This window comes from Ochlerotatus camptorhynchus, unplaced genomic scaffold (genome assembly GCF_037179485.1).
Source record: "Ochlerotatus camptorhynchus isolate MF236.1 unplaced genomic scaffold, CSIRO-AGI_Acam_v1.1 ptg000341l, whole genome shotgun sequence".
In the NCBI taxonomy this organism is placed as follows: Eukaryota; Metazoa; Arthropoda; class Insecta; order Diptera; family Culicidae; genus Ochlerotatus; species Ochlerotatus camptorhynchus.
Genome location: NW_027040829.1, coordinates 282245 through 299107, shown reverse-complemented (window position 1 = coordinate 299107; position 16863 = coordinate 282245). Strand labels below are relative to the sequence as shown.

Sequence of the window (16863 nt, the reverse complement as noted above, 5' to 3'; positions counted from 1 at the left end):
GACGACGAAACGTACATATATAAAAGCCGATTTTAAGCAAATTCCGGGGTTGGAGTTTTTCACCGGCAAGAGCAAGTTCGATGTGGACGACAAATTTAAGAAGAAGAAAATGTCGAAGTTCGCCTCCAAATATCTCATTTGGCAGGCCATCTGCTCTTGCGGACTGAGGAGTGAGCCTTTCGTGACAAAGGGCACAGTAAATGGCACAAACGAAGTTACAGACGACTTTCTCCGAAGAAATGAATTAAAATAATGTGGTTCTCTGTAATAGAATTTTAGTCCACCTTCCGCCCCTCACCGCCAGGTTCGCTAGTATTTTTGTTTTGAATTAATTCAAGTTGGTTTTGTGTGCAATGATCTGGCAACTCGTGTCCTTGCTCGTGTTGACGGGGTGCTGTTTTCTCACTCATAGAAGGAAATTTTGATTAGAGTGAGAAAGTAAGAAACAGTCAGCGCGGGAGCCGTGTGCGTTACTATAGGTGCGGCAGAAGGAATGTAGTCGACTCTGTCGTTCTCACGGTGTTCTTACGCATGATCCAACGTTTCGTCACACTAGATTATGCATAAGAACGTCGTGATAATGCAAGTGCTGGCTTGTTTCCTTCTGCCTCACCAATCACATTGATCACAGCACATACGATTCTCCGTCGGTTCGTGGTGCATTGTGCATTCTTTGTGCCATACCACCAGTCCAAACACTAGAAGTTTTGGAAGGTTCTCCCTCAGTACCTGTAAGCAGTGTGATACCAGCTGACATTCGCATGGGTAGAGAAATCCGGAACATTTTCTCGCTTTTGAGCATCAACGTCAACCCGGTCTCGAATCGCATTTCCGCTTGAGGTGGCATCGTTGGCAGTAATCTTTTGCGCCGTGGGAAAGACCTGCTTAGTGCACTAGTGCTCGAAAATTCTGCAAGTTCGTCATTAAAATTAAATCAACTTTTCTTCGCTGTAACGTACTCCGGATCAGACTCGCTGGTGGAACGTTTTCGTGGGACGGTTTTCGACCCAAAAAGCTTCAGTTTGAACTGCTTTCTAAAAGATTTCTGGGCAGGCGTCTTGGGACGCACGATCTCCACCGAGGCATCCGTTAGCGTGTTCGTGTCGGAGCGGATGACCTGTTTGATCGGCTGCAATTCTACCATCGATTTTCGGCCCTGCTTTTTGTTTAACTTCACACGATACTTGAAATCGAACACGGTCGACGATCCGGCGGAGGATGCTTCGTCTTCATTCTCCGAAGAAGTCAACGATTTGATCTTTTCCGAGCTGAGCTTCTCGAGCCTTACGACCGGTTTGACTCGAAGTGATTTTTCGACGGAAGTTCCTCGTGGCAGTGGAATCTTCTTGACCAGTTCCTCCAGACTGATTTCTTCGCTTCGAAGAAACGAACGAGGAAGAACTAGATGAAGACGTGGACAGCCGTCATTTCGACGTTGGTTTCTTTCGTGTAGAAACCAGATCGGAATCGCTGTCGTCACTGTCTATTGCGGTTCGTCTTTTCTGAGATTTGCGTTTGGTCGTCAATGCAACTGACTCTTCAGAATCTGAATCATCCGATTCAATCTGACGTCTGCCACTAGATCGGCCCCTAGAACTCCCCTCTCTGCTATCGTTACCGGCTTCCCCCATCTTGCTGCTTCCACTCTTCGGGAAGCCTCGGCTAGCTTCAAAACCGCTTCCGGCGTCTTTCGGACAATCGGACTACAAAAGGTGAAAACATAGTTCTTCGAGGGAACCTCCATGCACTGATCTTGGCGACAAGTCGAACCGCACGTTGCACAAAGGATCAGATCCCAACGCTTGCAATCGTCGTAATCTCGCCCATACCGACAGCGACACTCTTCAGCGTCACACTCCGAAGGACGTTCCAACTGATCGTTGAATACATTCGGTTCCAGCTCCCACGAGGCATCCCTCGAACAATTAAAATAAAATATTCAGTATTCAAATACCGATTCACCCACCTCCGCCGCTTCGCTTAATTTTCCGGAATATAAATGCCACGTTGATGGATCTGCAGACTAAAGTCGTCCTTGTTGCACAAAGGGCAATTGAAAAAGTACCTCGCCGATTGGGCAAACTGTGCCACGTAGCTCCGATGGAACCAGCCATTCTGACAGCACGGGTCACGAATCGATTCCAGCTTCCTGTACGGTCCCATATCATCGTAGCAAATCCCACAGGCTTCGGTCTCGGAGTGTTTCACCTTATCCACCAGCGCTACGTGCTTATCGCACCACGACTGGAACGTTTCCACGTAATGCGACAGGCACTCATTCTGCATCCCACAAAGCGTATGGAATGAACGGAAGCACTTCTTCGCGCAACACCAAACGTTTGCATACCGTTCCTTGCAGATGTAACACTTTTGTCCTCGGATACGAGCTTCCTCATTTCTGATGTCCTCCTCCATGAATCCGAAGATTCCCTCCTCGTCTTCAGGTAACAAGGTACACGTAGCAGGCATAATGACTAGTTTTGCCACGTCTAGTAGCCCGGTCCAGAATAGAGCATCGCACCATCGTACCGCAATCATGCTCAAACGCGTGACATACAGCATCTTTAGCCGAAATAAATAATAAATTGAACAAAATTGGTTTCATCCGATCCTCCTTCATTCTCACCATCTCACCTTCAGCACGTCGATCGATTCGATGGATTTCGGCATGATTTTGGAGTAAATTTTCCTTCTTCAGATCGCCCTCGTCAAAAGCTTTCAGTTCCTCTACGGAGGAGCAAATGCATACCGAGTATGGCCACCCGAAAAATAAAATAATTATAATAAAATAACGAAATTACAATGATTTTTACGGTTGAATTTCGGGCACATTATAAATTTATTGTTAAATTATTGGACGGGTGAAAAAATAAATTTCGTTTTAAAAGATACAATTCTCAATGAAAATTAATTTGATGATATCATATTTGTTCGAGAAAAATCAGTTTTTTTATTGTTAAGATGCTTAACAACCCCCCTTTTTTACTGTACATTTCTCATATACCATGATTTTCGTTTTGATTTTATGATAATCAACAAAAATCTCCATTCAAAATCATTGTATTTTTATTGGATTTTTTTACGGGCGGGTCCTGTTTGGCGTCCAACAACGATATCTTCTCGGTCGCGAATGACCATGGCTTTGGTTAGGAGCACCGACTGATGAAATCTTTAGCAACAATTGCCGCCAAAAAGCGCGAGTCATTGACAGCTCAACATCGTTTATTTGTAAGCAAATATTAACCCGATGTGTTTACTCCTAATCATTTTGGCCTAAGGTCTTTCATTATACAAAAGAAGTGCAGATAACAATGAACACAACATAGTGACATTGACAACAGGCTCTCCCTTTCAATTTTCGTTAGAGAAAAAGAGATAACAGGCGGTGCCCCAATAGCATCAACTACTTTAAGCTAGTACATATGAGTAGATAGTGTTGCCGTGAGGTACACTCGAAAATTTCAAATGTAAGTGCGTCAAACCAAATTTCGAGCCGCTCCGTCTGTCACTTCGTTTGTGGTAAATGGCGAGATCTACAAATCTGAGTGCCTCGAGAAGCGCCTTTTTCCGTTCTTGCAGCAGCACGACGAAGCTCCGCTATTTTGGCCAGATTTGGCATCATGCCACTATTCTAAAAGTGTCCTGGAGTGGTATGAGGCCAATTCTGTCCATTTTGTTCCAAAGGACATGAATCCGCCAAACTGTCCGGAGCTGCGCCCGGTGGAGCAGTACTGGGCAATAATGAAGCGGGAACTTCGGAAGAGCAAGAAGACAGTCAAAGACGAGAAGGACATGTTAAGAAAATGGAATAAAAAACTGAGAAACTGGTACCGGATGACACTGTAAAGACTTTGATGGAGGGCATCAAGCGAAAATGTGTTCAATTTTACACTCAAGGCTCCATCGATTAACTTTTCTTTTGATTTTTGAAGTAAATATATGTATAAAACTACCCTAAAATTTTGGTTTGATTCTAAACATTATAAGAAAATTGGCATGACATTTTCGGTGTCGCAATAATTTCGTGTTCGCCCTTTATAATCTCATAGTGATAGCATTTTTTAACATATTAAGCAGGGTTTTAATCATACAAAGCAGATCGCTAGTTTTGACGTAGAACCATAGAGGTAACTCTAAGACCACTGGGTCCCGAAGAAAATCATTATTATTTTTGGCTCACTCAGTACCAGAACAACGGTCCCAAGCAGTCCCAAGCTATTTCACTCACCCCTGCATGTTCTGCATGAATCCACACACCCCTGATGTTATCTGTCAAACTTTCATAGCGAATCAAAACAAACATAGTGTAGTAATAGAATTTCAACTATAATAGGGTACGTTAATCGTTTACTTGGGACCAATAGGCTACTAAAGTGGTGAGCCAATTTAAAATCGTTAGTTTCGTATTGATTGTTGGTAGAACTACGTCTTTGTCGACTATACTGGGGTGCAAATCGAAAAATATGTGTGGTGAAGGGTGTTAGGTTTTGAACGCTTGTAACTTTGTCATTTATAGATGAAATTTAAATCCAAATACGCCAATCGATAGGATATTACATTACAAACCTGCTGAAATAAATATTTTTCAATTTTTTTCATAATTAAACTTTTGAAAATGTACGAATGATAATTTTATCACTGTTTTCGTGAAATAAGCCTTTTTCCCAAACCCAGTCATCATAAACGAATACCACTTGGTTGCACATCATTCTGCTTAAACCTGAAAAAATATAAATCAGCGCTGCTCTCCTGCTTCTGCTCATAGCAAGAACAAGAAGAAGAAGAATCGAGGCCAGTCCGATGTCACTCCGACGAACAACAGTGATGTTGGAGATTTCGGTGACGCTGCCGAAACCGAGGGGGACGACTCTATCTACGATGCAAAAAAGATTGTGTTTTGCTGTGGCTAGCTGCGCGCACGCTGAGTAGATAGAAGGAAGATTGATGACGATTCTGAAGATTTCCTGCAAAAAATTGATGAGCGATGCAAGTAGATGCGACAAATGAAAGAAGATTGTTCGAAGATTGATTCGCTAGTTTGAGATTTGTTGACCATCTAAACTTGATATTTAGATGTGTCGCCCCCCTCGGCCGAAACCGAGAATACTGCCGAAATGAGCACGGCAAAAGTGAAGCTACCTCCATTGGTAGTGAAAAATGCCCACCTTAATGTGCTCATTACGGATCTAGCGACGCTGGGCGTTAAAGCCGAATACAAGTTGGGCAGAGTCGGCACTAAGGTGGTGCTCCGTACCAAAACGGAGTATGACGTGGTCGTCGCCCACCTGAGGACTTCCAAGGTGGAGTTCTTTACCCACGACATTCCCGGTGAGAAGCCGTTCAAGGTCGTCATCAGGGGCCTACCAAACTTCGACCCGAAGTTTATCGAATCAGAAATCAGGGACCGGTACAAGCTGGCCCCAAGTGCCGTGTATCGAATGACAAGAAGAGACGAGAATGTGAAGGCGTATCCGGATAGCCTTTTCCTGGTACACTTCCAGAAGGGAACGGTGACGCTCAACGCACTGAAAGCCATCCGGTCCATCAATTCCATCATCGTTCGCTGGGAGCCATACCGTGGCGGTCATCGCGATGTGACTCAGTGCCAGCGGTGTCTGAACTTCGGACACGGTACCCGCAACTGCAACATTAGGCCACGCTGCGGAAATTGCGCTCAAGACCATGCCACCTCCGAATGTGCTAAGGATGAAGCTGTGGCGTCCAAATGCACCAACTGTGGTGGTGCTCACCAAGGATCTGACAAGCAGTGCCCTAAACGCGAGGATTTCAAGCGCATCCGAAAACAGGCGTCCATCAACAATCAATCAGGACGAAGGAAGGATAAGGCTCCGGCTTTCAGGGCGGAGGACTTTCCGCCTCTTCACGGACAAGTGAATCCAAGGGTGCGATCCGCCCCCCTTCAAAAAACATCTGGTTTTTCTGCCGGACTAAGCTCTCCATCCCCCTGGATTCTGGAGACAACCAACAGCTCAACAAAATAATCCCGATCTGTTCTCAGCCGCTGAATTGATGGAGATTTCCATCAACATGACCGGTGCTCTACATAAGTGCCGCAATAAGCCAATAATCCAATATGGTGTCTAAACCGCTAACCATCGCTACCTGGAACGCTTGCTCTGTAAAAGCAAAACAGATTGAGCTTGCCGACTTCCTCCGCAACCACAGCATCGACGTGGGCCTACTAACCGAGACCCATCTAAAGTTCGGCGACAGCTTCTGGTTGCCTGACTACTACATTATCCGGCTTGATCGCACCAGCTCCAGGTGGGTGGTGTAGCGGTCATCGTCAGAAAGGGAATCAAGTTCTGCACTCTGCCCCACGTCCGCACTTCTATCATCGAGGCCGTTAGTGTGGAGGTGGAATCACCAACTGGAAACGTCCGGTGTATCGCTGCTTACTGCCCACGCCAGTGCACCACCAACAATGGACTAGGAATTCAATTCAAGACCTGACCGTCATCACCCGTACTAGCTCCCGATTCATCGTTGGGGGCGACCTGAATGCCCGATGACCCTACCCTTGTAGACGATGGATGTGTCATCAGCGAACAGAGACAACGATCAACCATCAGGGAGAGCCGGCATATCGGAGGTGAACAGGTTGAATAGGATGGGGCCAACGATGTTTCCTTGTGGAACCCCGGCACCGATGTTGAAAGCATCCGATGTGATGCCATTCAGAGAGACTTGGAACGTCCTGTCTGATAGATAGTTGTTTATTATCTTCACTAGGAAGATTGGAAGACCGTACTGCTGCAATTTGAAGACCAGGCCATCATGCCAGACATTGTCGAACGCTTTTTCAACGTCCAACAACGCCATGGCAGATGTTTTCGAAACAGACTTGTTCCGTCTGAGAATGTTTGTTACTCGAGTCAGCTGGTGGAAGGTCGAACGACCTTTCCGGAAACCAAACTGTTCCTCGAGTAACAAGTTGTTTTCATCGGCAGATGTTAGGAGCCGCTGGTACAGTGCTCTTTCGAACAGTTTTGATAACCCTGAGAGAAGGCTGATTGGTCGATAACTTGAAGGAGAGGACGGATCCTTCCCAGGTTTCCGGATGGGTATGACTTTAGCTGACTTCCAACACGAGGGGAAGTAGCCAAGTCTGAGGCACTGATTAAAAATCAGTGCCAGATGGTTGTAGAATCTGGAACTCAAGTGTTTGAGTTCCAGATGCAGGATGTTGTCGAAGCCTTCATGTTTTTAGATGATTTGATATAGGCCAACAGTTCGTCAGGCATAATCTCGGATTCCTCTGAAAAAATGTTAGGAGCCTGAAGAAGATTGGTTGCATTTTCAGCAACCTCAGATTCATGAGGGCTGACGATGTTTTGTCCGAGATTATGGGAGCTGACAAAGTGTTGACCTATCGCGGCAGCCTTCTCTTCAGGAGTTATCATATGAACCACTGGGTCGTCGGGACGATCCAGTGGGGTCAGTGGGGGAATGGGCCTAGGCTTGTTTTTAAGAATTTTTGTAAGTTTCCAGAAGGGCTTAGCACAATCTGGGAGAGAGCGGATCTTACTAGCAAAATCGTTATTTCTGAGATCCACCATCCTGGCCTGAATGATCTTTGTTAATCGATTACAATTGGTCTTCAAGTTAGGCAGGCCAGTACGCTGGTACTGCCTACGAATGGTGTTACGGAGTCTAATGAGATCTTTGGTAGGGCTGTCAAGGTTCAGAGTGTTACTCACCTGTCTGGATACTGGCACGTGTTGTTCCCTGGCCCTGGAAATCGCCTCCTCGATGGTTTGTAGACACCGGTCAACATCTTCGGACGTCCCCGGTTGGACATCGTAGTCGATGGTTGTGTCGACGCAGTGTAGATATTGCGCCCAGTTGACTCGATGGTAGTTGCGCAGCAATGATAAAGTTCCCGCTCCTCCGGGTGAGTTTGATGATGTCTTTGCGGAGGGCCACTGACGACCCGTCCCTGATGTTGGTTTGCTTGGGGCAGTAGGCCGCGATGATGGTGATTGGGCCAAGTGATGTGCTCACCTTCACTCCGATGGCTTCAATTGTTTTCAGCTGGAAGTCTGGTAGCAGCCGGCAACTGATGTTCCGTCTTGCAGCGATGGCCACTCCTCCACCTCCAGAGCAGGTGCGATCAAGTCTGACGAGCCGGAAGTCGGGAAGGAATACGTTCAGTTCGGGCTTCAAATGCCACTCGGTGATGATAGCAATGTCGACCTCCTTGGTGTTGAGGAAATCGAGTAGCTCTCTATGCTTGTTCGTCAGTGAGCAAGCGTTCCAATTTACAATTTTTATAGCTTCACGGTCCATACTTGGTGACGAGTGACAAGGCAGCATGAAGCTGTTCAGATCGAGTCTTGCAGGTGCGCAGAATGACGATCACCTCTGCAACCAGCGTTACTAGTTCCTCTGATGTTAACGGAGATTCGTCAACTGAGTCACCTGAGGTAACACGGGCATACGATAGTCCAGGCGCCGAGGCAGAAGCTTGATTTGGCAGAGCTGCAGCAGCAGTGAGGCGATGCTGAGCTGAGGGGGCGGCTCGTTGACTGTTGTTGAGAGGTAGCGGTGGAAGATTTGGGACCAGACGACGAGGATGGATTGCCGGGTATTGTTCGTCCGTGATGGCTGGTGGTGCACGTTTGTTTCGATGCCGGCTTGGCTGGTTGCTAGTAGCCACCGTCCCGAGTAGTGGCACGGTGAGTTCCGCCGCAATTCACGCACTTTGGGTCGGTGTCATCAGCTTGAGCACTGGTCGCCGTCGAGTGGGCCATAGCACACTTGTCGCAGCGTGGTTTCATATGACAGTTCTTCGTGCCATGGCCGAAGGAGAGGCAACTTGTGCATTGGGTCACATCACGGTGTTGCGGCTTGTAGTATTCCCAGTCGATAATTACCTGAAACAGGTCACGTATGTTGCTCTTAAGCGCAGCAAGGGTGGTGGAGCCCTTCGTGAGGTGGACCAGAAACAGTTGGTCACGATAGTTGGTATTGGGTATAGGCCGTCGATTCATTGGGTGGACTGCCTCTGGTTTCAATCCGAGCCTCACCAGCTCATCTTTTATGATAGCCACTTCGTACGACGGCAGACCTCGTAAAACAACCTTCAATGGTTTCATCGAAGGCAAATCGTGAGTGTAAAACTCCACTGTGCTGTTCTTCAGCAGGTCACCGACCGACTTGTACTGTAGGCTGGAGCACATGATCTTTGTTCCAACGCTACAGATTTTGAATCGCGAAAACAATTTGCGTTTTGCCAGTTCCTTTTTCGCAATTTCAGCGGCGTCACCACCGCCATTTCCTACTCCGAGCACAGAGAATTGGTTACTCTGTAGCAGCCGATTTGCTGCGTCATCCTAAGCAGCGCTGGGATCCGTTTGGGCCTTCTTGCTAGGGCCCTCCGATGCAGGAGCAGTAGTACGCTTGCGTACCATGCTTTGTTTATTGGCAAGTGCAATTAGACTTGCCAATGCGCCTGTCGATGACGGCACTTCCACGACGCGAACGTAGCAATAAAACGAACTAGAAAAAACTCGATAGCGAAGCGAACGAACGAACGAACGAACGAACTATGCTGCAACGAATGATGAGTTGAGGCTAGTAGTAAAATTTACGTTTATTTTCTGGGTTTTATGTTTCAACATTTGATTTAACATTTCAATTGGTTAGCCTTTGGCTCTTCATCTTTGTTCTAGTTAATTGGTTATTCTAATGTGATGATTGCGTTTAGCGCTAATTTACAGGATACCCTTTGTGGGATTGTTTTGGTTTGAATTTAAAAATTTGATAACCTACCTACTTGAGCACCTAACTACTTAAACTAGGTTGCCAAATCACGAATGATCTGGTGGTTTGATCGCAGACAGGCGACTCTGAACCTTTCCAGCGTGGAAGTCTTTCGCTCCTCGAGTGTTTGAAGACCGGCCAGGTGGTGAATCTCAGAATTACGAGTTCGCGGTGGACTGTTAAGGATCATTCTGAGGATCTTGTTTTGGATCCTCTGAAGCTTTAAGTGGTGGCACTTAGCACAACTCTCCCAGATTGGCATACCATACTCAATAGCCGGCAGAATGATTTGCTTGTGGACAGCAAGCTTGTTTTTAAGGGACAGGGTGGACTTCCTGTTGATCAGAGGGTAGAGCGACCTGATCAAGATGTTACACTTGGTGGATGTCTTGTCCACATGGGATCGGAATAGCAATTTGCTATCGAGGGTGAGACCAAGGTAGACTACTTCACTCGACCATTCAATGGGAGTGCTATCAAGATGGATCTTGACGTTAGCAGGCGGAACAAGCCGAGGTGAATACGTATGTGGAAACAGAATGGTTTGTGTTTTAGCTGCATTGATACAAATCTTCCAGCTCTTAAAATAGTCGGACAAAACATCCAGGCCTGATTGTAGTTTACTCGCCAGAGCACGGATCACTCGACCCTTATAGATGATGGAGGTGTCATCTGCGAACATTGACAGGATACCACCACCCGGCAGGGGAGGAACGTCTGACGTGAAAATGTTGAATAGGATAGGCCCAAGCAGGCTACCTTGAGGGACCCCTGCATCAACGTTGAACGTATCAGAGGAGACATTGTTCAAGTAGACCTGGAATGATCTGCCCGACAAGTAGTTTTTGATGATCTTCACGAGGTAGTTCGGAAAGTTGTATCGATGCAGCTTGTACACTAGACCATCATGCCAGACTTTGTCGAACGCCTTTTCGACGTCCAACAATGCCATGGCAGATGTATTGGAAACGGACTTGTTCCGCTTGATGATGTTAGTAACCCGTGCGAGTTGGTGGATGGTAGAGTGGCCTTTCCTAAACCCGAACTGCTCTTTGAGAAAGATGTTATTATCATTTGAAAACACCAGCAGACGGCTGAGTATCAATTTTTCGAATAGCTTTGAGATGGAGGACAAGAGGCTGATGGGGCGATAGCTTTTGGCACTGGTAGGGTCTTTGCCAGGTTTGTGAATTGGAATAACTTTGGCTAACTTCCAGCATGCAGGGAAGTAGCCAAGCATTAAACACTTGTTGAAGACCACTGCAAGGTGCTTGAAGAAGTCAACACTCAAGTTTTTCAGCTCGAGGTTGACCACTTCATCGACACCAGCGGCCTTCATGTTCTTTGTTGCTTTAATCGCTGCTATCACCTCATCAGCCGATATTCTACTTTCGTCAGGGACAACTACGGGGGTGGCAGCGACACTAGCCATTGCCTGTGATACTGCAGGCTCGTGGGGACTCACCATGGCGTGGCCAAGGTTATGTGAATTTACAAAGTGTTGTCCAAGAGCATTGGCCTTTTCAAATGGAGTTATTAGTAAAGATGGGTCCGAATTTTGGTTAGGAGAGGAAAGGGGAGGAATGGTCCTCGGCTTATTTTTCAAAACCTTTGCCATTTTCCAGAATGGCTTAGCACAATCTGGGAGAGAGCGAATCTTGTTTGCAAAATCGATATTTCTGAGATCCACCATCCTGGCTTGGATGATTTTGTTCAAACGGTTGCAATTGGTCTTCAGGTTAGGCAGCCCAGTACGCTGGTACTGCCTACGAATCGTGTTGCGGAGTCTAATAAGGTCTTTAGTAGGCCTGTCAAGGTTCAGAGTATTACTCACCTGTCTGGATACTGGCACATGTAGCTCCCTGGCCCGGGAAATTGCTTGATCGATGGAGCGCAGACACCGGTCAACATCTTCGGACGATTCCGGTTGGACATCGTAGTCTACAGCGGTGTCGACGCAATGTTGGAACTGACCCCAGTCAACACGATGATAGTTGCGCCGGAAAGCTTCAAATCGATTTACGGAGGATCCTACCTCAGTCACCACCGGGTAGTGGTCCGAGCTGAGTTCCTGATAGGTGATAGGTTGAGCGATGTTGTTGCCCATGTTGCTGATGAAGATATCGATGGTAGCGTGAACACCGGACCGACTCAACCGGGTGGGAGTTTCCGGACTCAAGATGTTGTACTGCGCTTCCTGCAGGTCGTTGTTCAGGATGGTGCCGTTTTGATTGCGCCGATTGTTGCCCCAAGCTTGATGTTTGGCGTTCAGGTCGCCAGCGATGATAAAGTTTTCCCGTCGTCGTGTTAGCTTGATAATATCTCGTCGCAGATCTGCTGCCGATCCGTCCCTGATGTTGACTTGTTTGGGGCAGTAAGCCGCGACGATGGTGATGGGGCCGATAGGAGTAGAAACTTCCACCCCTACGGCTTCGATGATCTTCAGCTGAAAGCTGGGCATCAGTCGACAGCAGATGTTTCTCCTTATTGCAATAGCCACTCCTCCTCCTCCAGAGTTGGTTCGATCTAGCCTCACGAGCCGGAAATCGGGAAGGTAGACGTTTGTTTCAGGCTTCAGGTGGGTTTCAGTTATGATGGCAATGTCGATGTTTCGTTCATTGAGAAACTCAACAAACTCGATGTTTTTGCTCTTCAAGGAGCAAGCGTTCCAATTTACGATCTTGATGGCTTCACGGTCCATACTTAGTGACAAGGGACAGGGCAGCATGAAGCTGTTCAGATCGAGTCTTGCAGGTGCGCAAGATGATGATGACCTCGGCCACGAGCGTCACAAGTTCCTCCGAGGTGAACGGAGAATCGTCGACAGGCTCACCTGAGACAACACCAGCGTATGATAAACCAGGGGCGGTGGAGGGACCTGGCATTGGCTGGGCAGCAGCAGCAGCGAGACGATGCTGGACTGTTCGATTGTTAGGAATACTCACATGCTTGACTTGTTGGTTGTTGAGCGGAAGTGGTTCTAAGTTCGGAACATGTCGACGGGGCTGGAGAGCTGGGTACTGGACTTCCGTGCGTGCAGGAGGCGAACGATGATTACGGAGGCGACCGGGCTGATTATTGATCGTAGCCTTCCGACGGATATTGATGAACTCCACTCGCTTGGGACATCCGCGATTGGAGGCTTGGTGGTTACCACCGCAGTTGACACACGTTGGCTCGATGTCATCATCTTGCTCACAGGACGCAGTCGAGTGAGTTCCAGCACACTTGCCGCAGATAGTCTTCATATGGCAGTTTTTGGTGCCATGGCCGTAGGAGAGGCAGTTCATACACTGCGTAACATCACGATGTTGGGATTTGTAATGCTCCCAACTGATGATGACCTGAAACAGGTCCCGGATTTTGGATCTCAGAGCCGCTAGACTGGTGAATCCCTTCGTGAAGTGCACCAGGAACAACTGGTCACGGAAGCTGGTGTTGTGGTTGGAACGCCGGTTTATTGGGAACACCGCCTCAGGTTTGAGCCCAAGCCGCTCCAGTTCAGATTTAACCACAGCCGCCTCGAACGACGGTAATCCACGCAATACCAGCTTCAGTGGCTTGCTCGATGGCAGATCGTGCGTGAAGAAGTCAACGTTGTTTTCCTTTAGGAAACATCCTGTTTGATTGTACTCCTCCAGGCTGGAGCACATGATTTTGGTGCCGATGCTGCAAAGCTTGAAGCGAGGCAGCAGCTTGTGTTTTGCCAGTTCGGCACGCAGCTTGGCAACATCCTTCTCCGGCGTGAAAAGCGGGGGAATCCGCTCTCTTGCAGCGATGGGAACGACGTCACCATCGCCATTTTCTTCGGGGAGCACCGCAAACTGGTTGGCTTGCAGTACCCGTTTTCCGGCGTCATCCTGCGACGCGATGTGCTGGATTACCACCTTCTTTGAAGGGCCCGCTGCTGAATCATTGGTACGTTTACGCACCATTTGTTTCGTGTTGGCAAGTTGCAGTAAACTTGCCAGAACGCGCGAAGGTGGCGACGCTTCCACGGCGCAACGCGACAGCACAAACCGAATCGAAGCGAGAACTCGAGCGAAAAAGAAAACGAACTGAACAGCTCAACAGTCGAGCAAAGAGTCATGAGTTGAGGCTAGATAGCAGCGCTCTTTTATATCTTTTCAGGTTAAAGCAGAATGACGTGCAACCAAGTGGTACTCGATTATAACGACTGGGTTGGGAAATAACGTTTATTTCATGAAAACAGTGATAAAATTATCACTTTTTATTTGTTCATTGGATAATGCTTGACATTACCCCTTTTGCAATAGTTTCTTGTTGAAAATCATCAGTCGGAAGCATCACTATTGATGCGTAGAAATATTTCTGATCGATTGGTGATAAAATTATTGAAATTGGTCCAGGGGCAGCTGAATTATTAATGTTCAAAATCTTCCATAATTTTGTTACATGTTCCATTTTCGGTTTTCACAAAGTGTACCCTCATATATAAATCACAGACGTAGTCCTGCGTCAAAATACTGGTCTTTGAGTAAAAAGTGATAATACGTCGTTTGGTGGCCCCCTAATGTTACTTAAGTTAAAGTATATTAACCAGGATATTCGGGAGAATTATCAATCACGTCTCCTTACGTGCAGCCCATTCATCATTTTAGGACCACCGAAACCATCTTAGCAACAAACATTTCGATTTATTCACTTTAGTAATGAGAAAGCAAAACGACGAACGTACACTTTTTACGGGTTTCCCTGCGCTGTTACTTGAGACAAACGGCATCCCCATAGAAATCGGGTGACTTCTGTAACATCGAAAAATATTTCGATCGGAAGGTGATTACGTCAAAAAGCAATTTGACTGGTAAATAAATTTAAAAATGGGATGTGATCCTATATTCGGACAGTATACAGCGTAATAGCAGGAGCATCGATTGACACTGATAGATCGACTTTGTTTACCTTTGTTACTTTCGACGTAATGAAAATTTGCTCTTGAAATATTGCAAACGACGATATTAAGGTGGAATTCAGTTCAAAAAATTCAACTACATACAAACTCATACTTGCGAGTGTATGTGTGTTTAAGAGACACTACTGAATTACCCATTTTTACGTGGATTCCGGCACACAGTGAAAATTGGGAATACCATTAACAAAAACTTGAAACACTTACCTTGTTATACCGCTCACATGAATCTGAGTTTTAACCTTTTACGATTAAAAAAGCTGCCCATTTCAATTGAGGCGCGCTTTGATTTTATTTTGGGCCGCCAACGCACACCCTCTCACTACACTACACTAACACACTCCAAAAAAGCAATGTTTTGGTTCATTGCTAATTTTTTTATGTTTCACAACACTTTCCGCTCTTGTACACGGCTTCACTTTGTTGGTCTATGACTCAACTATTATAAAAACGTTAAAAAATCCGCGGCGACGAGCACAAAATCGCGAAAACTTCACCAAACGAACTTTGCGAAAATTTGGAAACGTCGAGAGCTTCCCCCCGGCGCCGTACTAGCACTTTCCTGTTGTTCAATTCTCTATGCATTGGTCTGGCTGTCAGGCTTGTTGTTTCTTTTACACTCGCACTCTTAAAATGCAAAATGTTTTACGTCATCATCATTGCCGAACATCAGTGAGAAAGGGACAAAAAAAAACACATGACCAGTCTTGTTTTGTTGGCACAGTCGGAGAGGGTGTGTGTGTTTATTTTCAGTTGTGCTGATTCACAAGGTTGCTAGAATCGTTTCACCGAATTCAAAATAAAACATCAATTCTCAAATGAATGTTGCGTGAGGATTGCGTTAAAATTGAAAGAAATATTGATTGCGATGGCTTATTACGCGTAATAATGCATTTCTACTTCGTAAATGATAATGTCGAGTACTAACAGATATTATAACTAAATACTAAACTTGCTTTTGGCAGCACTGCCAGCTGACTAATGTATGCAAAAATTATGCTCAATTCGTGCGTAACTTCTTCGTGTTCTGGGTGCAGTTTTTAAATCAGCGATAAAAATGCCGCATTTAACGAAGGCAAAAAAGGCGGCTTTAAAACGCGAAGCTTTAAAGCGTAAAAACAGGAATCCAGTATGTGAAAGCGTGGCGATGTATAATCCAGAACCGGAACCGGAAAGCGATGAGGAGTTTGAAGAGATTCTGAACTTTCTCTCTGAATCTGATTCAGCATGTTCGGTCAATAGTGAGGGCAGTGAATTTGAGTGTTTTCTTAAGGTTAAAGATGCCAATGTCGAGGAAGATGATGTTCAGATGATCGAAACCGGTAATGAGACCTGCGCGTTTGGTTTCGGAAGTGTATGGGAAACTTTTAATGCTTCCACATGCAGTGAGCTGCAGAACTTCTCTCTCGGGGATATTGAAAAGATGGATTTGTTTGACAATATGGAAACGATAGGCAGTGCTTTTGAATGTGTTAAAATGGCCGAGGAAAATGAAGAAAATATACGGCATGTGCATGATGATGACAGAAATGAAAAGGATGAAGGTATGTCATACATAATTCTTAATTATAGTTTTATTGATGCCGATTTCCCTGTGTTGTCAAATTACAATTAAGGAGAGACCACAATGAATGCCGTTTTCCAAAATAATATGTTTTCCTGAAAACCTTGGAAGCAAAAAAAATCCCGAGTACTCTCCAAAATACTTTTTCTATATTGTTCCGCAAGAACAGAGATTGAAAATTATATTTCTTTAATAATTTTACTCCTCTACAATAAGTAGCTGAATCATAATTGCGAAAAAACCATCGTTGATATTTTACCAAGATTCATGGCAAGTCCGTTCTGTAGCAGTCACTAAAAGTTGTCGAAGATGACACTTTTATTAAATGCTGATATTTACGAACGTTTTAAGTGTGTGTATATTTTTTTTGATGGTCTGTGTATTGATAGCTATGTATTTATTTGAGTTGATAAAAAACTACCGAATAAACTTTATGGCCGGATAAGATGCAATCTCAGTGATTTTGAAATAAAGAGTAAATATTATCTGAAAATCACATATTGAACAAGCTTATACACAAAAAAATACCATTATTATCTGTTCTCTCATCAAACATATCAATATCGTCGAAGGAGCATTATTG

The 16863-nt window shown here is 45.7% G+C and overlaps 1 protein-coding gene and 1 pseudogene across 1 annotated transcript; both read right to left on the bottom strand.

Moving 5' to 3' along the window:
* Positions 1-934: 934 nt before the first annotated feature.
* LOC135708909 (DNA topoisomerase 1-like) lies at positions 935-1984 on the bottom strand (annotated as a pseudogene).
* On the bottom strand, positions 1981-2670 carry LOC135708908 (G2/M phase-specific E3 ubiquitin-protein ligase-like). The gene is made up of 2 exons (XM_065231089.1): positions 2635-2670; positions 1981-2562 (listed from the first exon to the last, which is right to left on the bottom strand). Exons 1-2 carry the CDS (start codon positions 2668-2670, stop codon positions 1981-1983), a joined length of 618 nt encoding a protein of 205 aa, XP_065087161.1.
* Between the last annotated feature and the right edge of the window lie 14193 nt (positions 2671-16863).

What these genes read in the sequence shown, in the direction of transcription:
- LOC135708908 (XM_065231089.1), bottom strand. Translation starts at nt 2,670, where the DNA reads ATGCCGAAATCCATCGAATCGATCGACGTGCTGAAG. An exon ending in AATCGATCGACGTGCTGAAG is followed by an intron (nt 2,563 to 2,634) that starts GTGAGATGGTGA and finishes TTTCGGCTAAAG; the next exon opens with ATGCTGTATGTCACGCGTTT.